The sequence below is a fragment of the Neltuma alba genome, unplaced genomic scaffold (assembly GCF_004799145.2).
Source record: "Neltuma alba isolate B1F8T4 unplaced genomic scaffold, ASM479914v2 tig00011050_pilon, whole genome shotgun sequence".
NCBI lineage: Eukaryota > Viridiplantae > Streptophyta > Magnoliopsida > Fabales > Fabaceae > Neltuma > Neltuma alba.
The window spans coordinates 1,498-12,719 of NW_021635797.1; the positions used below are offsets into that span (position 1 = coordinate 1,498).

General features: G+C 33.5%; 1 protein-coding gene across 1 annotated transcript; it reads right to left on the minus strand.

Moving 5' to 3' along the window:
• Positions 1-758: 758 nt before the first annotated feature.
• LOC114760921 (probable LRR receptor-like serine/threonine-protein kinase At1g34110) lies at positions 759-4,422 on the minus strand. The gene is made up of 2 exons (XM_028950230.1): positions 1,530-4,422; positions 759-1,267 (listed from the first exon to the last, which is right to left on the minus strand). The coding sequence occupies exons 1-2, from the start codon at positions 4,396-4,398 to the stop codon at positions 885-887; spliced, it is 3,252 nt and encodes a 1,083-aa protein (XP_028806063.1). The 5' UTR covers positions 4,399-4,422; the 3' UTR covers positions 759-884.
• Positions 4,423-11,222: the final 6,800 nt, after the last annotated feature.

Here is an 11,222-nt window from a genome sequence, read left to right on the forward strand (position 1 = left end):
AAAGGATATATTTTTTAATACATTATAAATGTTTTTTTTTTTTAGGATGACATAAATCTTTTATATTTCCAAAATATACACATTCAATATTGTTAACACCAATATCGATAGTAAATATTATAACCATGAATATTTTCAATTATTAATACGAATATAAAATTTATATTTATAGTCATATTGTTCATAATACAACTCATTTCATATTGCACCTGATGTATTGGAAGGCATTTAATTTCCCTCAACAAGTTATTACAAATTAATTTAATTTTAAACTTCCCTACTAAAGAGAGTGTGAATTCAAGAATGAGTTCATGATGAGTATTTTAAATCAAAAAATTCTAAATTATACTAAAAATTACAATTGAACTTAGCAAAAGTATAATTTAACAAAAAACTATGATATGTTTAATAAATTTTACTGCGTAGAATTTACTATTTAACTATTGGGGAAGCAAATGTTCTTTGCAGAAACTTTTTGAAAATGGGATTATACTCATTTTCAGTACAGACACCCAGTGCATGAACTGAAACAATTACGGGCAGAACTTTAGGCAGAAATACCGGGACTAACCATGAATGACAAATTTGGTGTAACCTCACATCAAACCAGCCAACTATTCAGCAATTCAGTACAGACATGAAAATAAGCCAAAAGGAAGGCTCAAAAAGATGTCATGAAATAGCATGGTTGCCACGATCACATGATGCAAATAAGAAAACAGATACTTATATTTCTAAACTGTACAATGATAGCCGTTTGAATCCATTACCATAATTTTCTCTAGCTCTACTCGGAAAGTTCCCACAGTAACAACACCAATCTCTAACCCATTGGAAGTGAAAAATACAAAAAAGAAAAAGGAAAAATAAAAAAGAGAAGAAATTTAACACTGAGTTGAGGACTGTTTTATTAGAGGCTGAGAGGTCTTTCCCACATCCTCCGGTGGGCTCTTCACCTCCATTAGCAGAGCCACCACTTCCTTCATTGTGGGTCGTTCAGCCGGCGAAGAGTTCACACAGAACATGGCAATCCCAAGAGTTTGAAGCATCTCTTGAACCATTTGATCTGGTAGGCCTTGGAGCTTTGTGTCTAGAATTGACACCGCTGGTTCAAAGCTTCCCATCTTCCTCTTGATCCACTCAACTATGTGTACCCCACCCCCAACATGGGACTCAACAGCACTTCGCCCACTCAGTATCTCCAGCAAAACCACTCCATAACTGTACACATCACTCTTCTCTGTTATGTTCATGGTGTAGCCATACTCTGCAATGGCCATTAAAATGGTTACAGTTAAAATATGCTGCTTTGAATAGCAAAATTAGCCAATGAAGGTAAAAATTGACACTATTACTGCCATCCATATTTTGAAAAGAAATAAATTATTTTCAAATCTAAAATCCAATTCAATAATACAACGGGGATACCGAAAATATGATCCTCATCTTGATAAAAACTACGTTGAAATCAGCAAATCTAAGCGCGTTGATCGTCCATGGTTAAAAAGCAAGGTAGATTGGATACTTGCCTGGGGCAATATAACCATAAGATCCAGCGACTCTGGACATTGCATGGTGATAATTTGGTGAACTCATCAGCTTGGCAAGACCAAAATCTGCTAGATATGCCTCAAACTTGGAATCTAGAAGTATGTTATTGCACTTCACATCCCTGTGAAGGATTGCTGGCAAACAGTCATGATGAAGGTATGCTAGACCCTGGGCTGACCCCACAGCAATCTTGTACCTTGTTTCCCAGTCTAGGTACCTATTTCCTTGCAATAGCTGTCTTAGGTTACCATTTGGAATATAATTATAGAGAAGAAGCTTAACACTTCTGTTAGAACAGTAACCTAGGAGCCTCACAATATTCCTATGCCGGATGTGCCCAAGAATCTGAATTTCTGCAGCAAAAGAGTCCACAGTTTCTTCCTCTTTGTTTGCTTTCCAAAGCTTCTTTACTGCTATCAACTCCCCGTTAGGCATTTCAGCCCTGTATACAATGCCAGAGCAACCCTTTCCAATCACATTCTCATCCTTCAAGCAATCCAAGATATTATCTATGTTGAAGTTTAGTTTTTGAAATGGAATGAAAGTCCAAGGATATGAGAAATCCTCAGCTACTGAAGCAGATGATGATGTCCCCAAAGATTTTTCAATCATATTCCTGTGGTTTCGTGTCACCAAAATCCAAGATGCAATGACAATTATGGTAACTGAGGCAAGAATTACCGATATCAAGGCTATGGTTTTGGCAGATTTTAGACCATTTTTTCGAAGCAGACTAGAACATGTGGTCCCGTCAAGGGATTCACAAAGATGGGGATTCTCAAAATATGAGTTTGAAGATAGGGTTCTAAAGAAAGGAGTTACTGGGATAGGACCGGAGAAGTTGTTGTAGGAGATATTTAGGGAAGTGAGACTGGTGAGGGAACCAAGAACCTTGATTCCTCCATGGAGCAAATTATAAGAAAGATCAAGTGACTGTAACTGTGTCAAACCGCTGATTGACTCGGGGATTTCTCCTGTAAATGCATTTGAGCTCAAGTCCAAACTGATAGTTAAGCTTGTAACATAACCAATCTCAGTTGGGATGTCACCAGAGAAGTTGTTGTAACTCAAATCCAATAGAGTTAGCTTCTGCAACTTTCTGATGGATTTTGGAATTGAACCTGTGATTAAATTATTGTTGAGAATCAGCTTGTTCAAATAACTTAAGTTTCCAAAGCTCCAAGGAATTTCACCTGTCAAACTGTTTCTACTGAGATCTAGCTGCTCTAAATTTACAAGCTCCCCAATCTGAGATGGGATATCCCCAGTAATGTGATTATTATGAACATCTAGAAGCTCTAGAACTGTGATGTTCCCAATCTCCACTGGCAAGCTTCCAGAGAAATGGTTGATGTACAAGTCGAGGAACACCAGATTCTGCAGTTGGCCAATCTCTCTTGGTATATGTCCTGAAAGCTGATTTTCTCCAAGCCTCAACCGTACTAGAGACTCACAATTTGAAACGCTTGGTGGCAATTCTCCAGATAAGGAATTTCCCAGAAGCAAAAGCTTACTCAGCTTCTTCAATCCGAAAATTTCATCTGGAATTGAACCTGTTAGCTTGTTCCTTGAAAGGTCAAGTGCATAAAGTTCTGTACAGTTACCAAAAGAGGCAGGTATGGCTCCAGACACTGAATTCCCCCACAAGAAAAAACTCTGTAAAGACTTCAATCTCCCAACTTCCCATGGAATAGTACCTGATAATTGATTCTTGTCAAGCTGAAGGGTAGCAAGATTAGTGCAGTTGCTCAGTTGCCATGGTATTTTCCCTGTGAGAGAATTGTCTGATAGATGAAGCTGTTCTAGAACCATCAGCTTCCCAAAATCAAGTGGTATTTCACCAGAAAGTTCATTAGCAGAGGCATCAAACACAACAAGTGATGAGCAATTGGAAATCTCAGCAGGGATTGACCCAGTCAAGGCATTGCCCCAGAGAAGCACGCTAGTAAGCTTTTGCAACTTGCCCAGTTGAGGTGGGATAGAACCTGTCAGCTTATTCATGTGCAAATATAGATTCCTTAGCTCAGAACACAAACCAAGCTCCGGTGGTACAGAACCAGAAATTTCTGTATCATAAAGTGCTAGCGTTTGGAGATTGATCAAGTTCCCGAATGTAGACGGAATAACACCCGAAAGTCCAGTGGCTGCGGCCCCAAATGTAGTGAGATTGGTGAGTAGTCCTAGTTGTAGTGGAATCGCACCGCTTAGATAGGGATTACCCCCAATTCGAAACTCTTGTAGAGATGTCAAAGAGCCTAATTGTGATGGGATTGACCCGTTAAGGAGATTGTCTTGAAGGCAGAAAACTTGAAGTGAAGTAAGATTAGCAAGTTGCTGAGGGATCTTTCCAGTCAATCCATTGGAGTTCAAGTAAAGGAACTGCAGCGAAGAGAGTCTGCCGAGTTCTCCAGGAATGGAACCAGTGAGAGAATTTGAAGAGATGTCAAGGAGGCGAAGATGGGAGAGTTGGCCAAAAGAAGGTGGGATGGAGCCAGATATATTAGTGGAAGACAGATTGAGAAGTTGCAGATATGATAAAGAAGAAAGCTGGGAAGGCAGAGAGGAAAGGTTAAGGAAAGTGTCTGGAATAGATAATGAAATGACTCTGCCTTGTGGGGAGCAAGTGACGCCATGCCATGAACAAGGGGTTTGGCTTGATGGGTTCCATGAAGAGAGAACAGAAGAGGAGGATTTTGCGGAAGGGTCAGCTGAAGATATAAGGGAAAGAAGGGCCTGTCCATCAGGTGAGAGAGAGGAGACTTGTTCGATCTTTGCCATGATCAACCACAAGAAGAACAGAGAAAATAATAGGGATGGGGTGACACTAGAAGGAACAATATTTCCCATTTAGGGAAATGGATAGTGACTTAATGGTGAAACTGAAGAAGTCTAATAAGAACTGGGTCTAAAAGTTTAGTGTAGTCAGTCGTCCTGCTGTTGAAGATGGTGGTGAAGCTGATAAAAGTCCACTCAAGGAGACAACATGCATGTGAAGGAGGTTTCTATTGAGGTATGATGCTTAAGTTTCACACTAGCCTTTTCAATACTTGCATGTGAAACATAAGAGATTGTGGCATCTATCAATATTTAAGAAGGAAGTGAGAAAACCGGCAATAAAAACAGTATTACCTATTCCTCTGCCTTGCCAGAAAATGCACTTGCCTTCACATTCTTGCTGCATTGCTGTTCTTTTTTAGTGCTAATGGTGGTGGAAAGGACGGCACAGTGGCTATTCCCAGTTCTGGCTTTGTTGAGAGCTATAGATAACCATTATTGGGTTCCATAATTCGCGTGAATGCTTGCAGGTAATGGGGTTTAGCTCGGCGGTGGTAGAGAAGAGGGTGAGCTTTTTTTGAGTTCAAAGCACCTGGAAAACCTCCACACCCAGATAGGTATGCATTTAAATAGTATAGCCTAGTTATTTTATTCGCTGGTTTGGCTTCTTAGGTTGTTCAATGTACCATATTGCCCTGCTTTTGGCGCTATTTGTCTCTGAGCAGAGCCGTTTACATAAAATATTGAGTGCGGAGTGGGCTTCTACAACAGCGGCTCTTTATTTCTCTTATTATCTTCTGCAATAATTTTAATCTTTCTCGATTTTTAAAACGTGTTAGCTTTTATCTTTAATATAAGATCTACTTAATAAATCTGATTAGATTAAAAAAATTAGTTTAATCAGTTATTTTTCAAAAATATACTATGTTAGTTTTCTTAAAATATCTTTTTAAATCATTTGCATTTAAACTCCCCTTGGTGCAAACTTCTTTAATATGGACAATTAATAGGGATAGTTTGAAAAAAATGATAAGTATATTAAGGATAAAACAATTAAAATCTTATATTTAGAACTAAACTCAATCCCCAACTAGTTTTTATATTAGATATTAGAAGTAGTATATTATAAATATAATCAGTATGCATATGATAAAGTGAGGGAAATTTGTGTACAAAACGAAAGGTCTTGCCATGTAAGAGGTTAGGATAGTTATATCCCTGTTATTTAAGCCTCAGGAAAAACATTCAACTTGGACAAAAAATCAGACTAGTGTACAGGTTTTCTAAAGACCTCATTAGGAAAGTCCCGCTAGGGCTACAACCACATTTGTAATTCTAACAAATAACAGTTAACAAAATTTCCAGCTTCTTATTGATGACTCAAAATGGAATCTTGCTGCTTAATAAGAATGAAAGAAAATTCAGATGAAGTGAAGACAAAGAAGTGACTGTTTGTCTTCGTATTGTTTGTATATCAATGCTTAGAATAAATAAACAAATAAATAAAACAAGATTTAACATGATCAAAGTACCCTTTTTGTATATTTTGGATTAATCCATGTCAAAATTGGGCATATAAATCACTACAAAACGGTGCTGAAGCAAAGTTATAAGGATTCCTTATCCATCTGGTGTTTGGGACCGGGGCTATATTTCGGACAGTAGCAAGAGATTCAGAGCTTGATGTCCATGTTTATGTGCAAGTGTTGATATAGGAGTGAGAACGCCTTCCTTGGGAACAGGAAGAGTACTTGATGATAATAATATAGGAGTGAGGCAGCTTGGGAGATTGTGAAAGTTAAGAGGGTTGGAGAAGCAAAACAATTTCACTGTCTTTTTTTTCTTTTGTATACATAAACTAAACCATAAGTTACAGGACCATCTATCATAAAGGGCTTGAAAGCAAGAGTAGCGTAGATACAGATGAACAGATCCTGGAGCATGTGGTTATGAGAGAGAGATAAGGAAGAAGTGGCAAGAGTCTGTAAATACATACATACACACACATTTATATATTGCGAAGATTTTACTTTTGTTTGTTTATCCTTTTTACTGTCTGATTGGTTACTGTGAAAACTGTGAAGGGTGGAATTAAGAAAGGCCAGAGTGACTTGGTTTCCGAGGAAGAGGAGGTGGGTTGGTTTTGGGAGTGGAGCAAAAAAGAAAAGAAAAATTATGTCACATGAGAGAGAGAGTGTGTTTTGGAATAGTTTAGGGCACAATTAACGATTAGGGTTCTTATTAGGGTTTAGGTTTTGACTGTTTCCTCTTGCAGTTTCAGCTGCACGAGGCCTTACCTCTCATAATTGTCACACAATTTTTGAATTGAGAAGCTTGTACTTATAGTCGTAACCTTGAAGAGGCAGCCGTTAATTATTTTTCTTTGCTTTTGACATGGAAAATCTGGTTTTTGTCCATAAACAAAAAAACTTCCGTTAGTTTTTTATTGATCAAAGGATTCTGGTTAAAATCTCTATCGTTTGCATAAATCACATGTAAGAATCATGACAATTCAGTAACAAAACTCAGAAACGACCAAGTTTAGTTTTACAGATAACCCGCTTGATGAAATGCTCCAATGGTTCTTAACATACTCCGAGGAGATTTGCTTCGAGCAATGGCGTAATTAGCATGAAAATCATAAACCCTGCAAGAAATTGAACACCTGAATCTGATAAGAACAACAGTACTCTAACAAATATACACTTTAATGGAGAGAATAGTGGCCTAGTGTACCTGAAGCAGAAGAGTTGAAAATGGAGGTCCCAGAGATTTACTACTTAAATGCAAAGAGGCAACCATTTTTCTTCTGTTATTCTCCAATGTTTACTGAATTTGGATTCGGATTTTATCAACAGTACGTGATAACTAGATCAGTATCATATATTCATTGATTCACATGCACACTTCAATTAGTGTTGTGGCAGAAGAAAGCATGGTTTTCTTTTCTTTTTCTTTTGTTTTTTTTTTTTGGTTGGGGGGCGGGGGGAGGCAGAAGAAAGCGGAGAAAATTGTAAATTACAATCACTTTTTTTTGTTTACCTTGTTAAGATAAGTAATTTATAAACATTTAAGAACAGAATTAATTATTTATAATAAATCTATGTTGATTTTTTTAATATCTTCTTAATCATTACACAAACCAATGAACGCCATTAATATATGCAATTTATAGAACTATAGTTTAATAAAAAAAAAGTTATAATTTAAGAGACAAACTAACTTGAGGTTTTATATTTGCAATCTATATAAATTCATTAACCAGCTCTTGCATTTATAACTGAAGTATAAAATATTTTTTTATTTTTGAAATTTGATATTAATCTTTTCTTAAATTCTTTAAGTAGATATTGATTTAATATTATATTTATAAAATATAATACTCCTCTGGTCCTATTTATAAGACACTTCTAATATATTTCATACGGACCAAGAAAAACCTTAAAATGTATTAATTCTCCATTAAAATATAACAATTTTTCAATTTTACCCATATTTAATATATATACCTTTTAAAAAAGATAACTACTTACACCATAATAAATGAAGGACAAAATAGTATGTTCACACTGAAAATTTAATGAAATGACTTATAAATATGACAACAACAACAAAAATTCTCTCACTACCCTATAAATAGGATCAGAGGAGTATGTTAGAATACTATCATGAGTTTCATGACTAGAAGTTTAAGAAATTGTTTATAATCAAGTTTTCAAAAATTAAGATACACAAAAGACATAAAATTAAAAAAAGAAAGAATTAGCTTTTTAAAAAAAAACAAAAATAGTAAGAAGAGAGACGCATAAGTCTCAGAATGCCATTTAACATTTTAAAATTCATGGATAAAGCCAGAAATCTGTTATAAATCCTTAACCTATTTGTACCAAGTTGTATTATTAGCTAATTTAGCATTAATACTTTGCTAATGACGAAGTGTCAGAAGTACAAAAGCATCAATTTGATCCGTCAAAAATATAAATCTTTTTAATTTTAGTCTTAGTATCAATTGAACACTTTTTGGTCTACTTATTGCAACATATCTGTCACTCATAGCTTTTGAGAAATGAAGCAAAAAATCTAGGCTGTAAAATGAAGCAAAATGAATTAGATTTTGAGAATGATTACAAGTTCCATTAGAGCATTACAACAACTCTTCTTGGATGAGATTTTGAGGTGAAGATCTCAGTTAACTTCTCTCATTTGAGTGAGATCTCTTATCTCATACGCTCAAGAAGTGCTCTTTATATAGAGCCTTATTTAACTAACTAAATTGGGTTTAATCCTTTCAACAAAGTCAATTAAATTTTAATGAGAAAATTAATATTTTGGTCATTATAATTTTCACTCATTTGTAATTCAATCATTATATTTTGACTCAGCGCAACCCAATCCATATAATTTTAACTTGATTGTAACTCAATTCTTGAAATTTGACTCGCTACAACTCAATTCTTATACTTTTAACCATTTTATAATGTAGTCCCTCTTTTTATTGGATATATAATATTATTTTTCAAAAACACAAGGATTTAATTATACAATGGATAAAAGTATTGGGACTGAATTGTACAGTCAAATTTCGACGACTGAGTTACAAGCAAATCAAAACTATAAGGATTGAATTGTATCAAGTTAAAGTATAGGGACTAAGTTACAAACATGTTAGAACTATAAGGACCAAAATATTAATTTTCCAATTCTAATTAATAAATAAAATTATACATTATTTTTGTTGTCAACAGTAAGTATATATTACTTTTTTTTTTATAGAAAGTCAATTTATTCAACTAATAAAATAGTAAAACAATACAGATAAAACTATCAAGTGATCCTGAATTATGACCAAATTGAAGGTTTAAAATCTAAAAATAGAAGTACATTACAATAAAGAAACACAGACACTGGTTCAACAGCATCTAAAATAAGTAAAATACGAAGCTTCAAATAGTAGACCTAAAAAATGACACTTCAAAAACTAGTCAAAATTTGTGTCATCTCGAACTAGTTGCAACAAAAAAAATTATACATTACTTAAAAGCATACCACATATGTTTTGTATACAGGGGTAAAATAGCATTTACCATCATGATATTATTTACCAATTGTATATAATACCTTAATCTTATTTATGATGTATCTACTATTTTGATGTTATTTTTCTGGTAATTCTAATACCATAATCTTATTTTTGATTTATTATATTCTTATTTATAGTGCATATAACACCTTGAACTATAAATAAAATTATAGTATACTTGCCTGGTTTAGTGGACTAGACTAGTATAAAACCCAATGCTCGTCTCGTCAAACCCAACAAACGAGTATGGGACTCTATACTTATCTGTTTAGTTTAATTAGATGAACATATAATTTTTTTTTCCTTTGTTATCATTTTTCAGATGAAAATAAGGGACAAAAATAAATCTTTTTATAGTAGTGTTGGATGTAATTAAAAAATTACATCAAGAGTCTTGAATGAACCAAGAAAAGAAATCCAATGCATTATAAAAAGATTAAGGTGCTGAATGCTATTAGGAAATAACATCAGGATGCTAATATAATATAAATAAGATTAGGATGCTACATGTTTTTAGAAAATAACATCAAAGTATTGGACTTATCCTATACACTGCTATGAGCTTTACAAACTAAATACAATTAAATGAGTTCAGAAACATTAGAGTAACCACATATATCAAAAAGAAGAAAAATAAACAAGTCATCCGGGATTCTAATATTTCAAAGGGACATTTAAAAAAATAATGTGAAAAAAACCATAGAAGAATTAAAAAAATATATTAGAAACGTGTTTTGAAAGAAAGTGAACTAATAAAGATGTTGGAAAGGTCAAATAGGAAGAATTTTAATAATGTCAATAATGTAACGTAGGTTGTAAACCAAGATCTGCAAGTTTTTTAAGTGTATTATAATTACATCTCATATCACTATATTATTATATAGTCAGACTTAGGAAATCCATTTCCATTTCTTTTCCTTAATTCTGGGGTTATGGGAAATTAATGATGATTATAGACTCCAATAAACAATTTCAGAGAAAATTAGTTTGACCCGGCAAGTTCCCTATTCTGGGAGCAAAAGAATCTCTTAAAAATAAATAGGATTCAGAGTTTGCTTTAACAAGCGGCTACATATATAAAATACAGTATGCTTCATAGTTTAATTTGGAGATACATAGTTTTTCCTTTCCAAAAGAAAATTAAAAGTGCAAAAAATATTATTATTTATATATTGATGATGATTATATTTAACTATAGTTACGCTTAATTAGATATAATTTTTCTAACGTGACTTTTTTTTCATTCTCAAAGTTTAAATTCTTGATCGACTTTACATGAGGAAATTAAATTTCTTTAATTCAGTCTAATTATTATTGGTTAAGAGGGTAATTAATATTTTGTATTAATAAAAATGTTAATTTAGTAATAAAATATTATACTTCCTATTTAATCAACCTTTTAAAATTGTATTTTTTTTTAATTGACAACCCTCTCAAGTTTTAAGTCTTGTATAGAACTATAGAGACTTGATATGTATTAAAATTTCATTAAGGAATTGACCTTTGATATCAGATGACCCACACATAGTCTCATGTTTTATGGGTAATAAAATTTTAAAGATAAAGAAAAGCAAAGATATAAAATTAATGTCATGGGATTATATATGAGGCAAAACTTAAAAATTAAAAAAAATGAAATATCAAAATAAAAAATATGCCTACATTCAATCCAACATTTAAAAAAATTATGTAGGGAGAATGTCACTAGGGCTCCACAAGCAAGATAATGAAATTTTCGATTCAAAAATTTTGAAAATTTTCTATAAGCTTATTTAACTGAAGTGAAAATATGTTTTGAGATTAAAGGATGAAAATA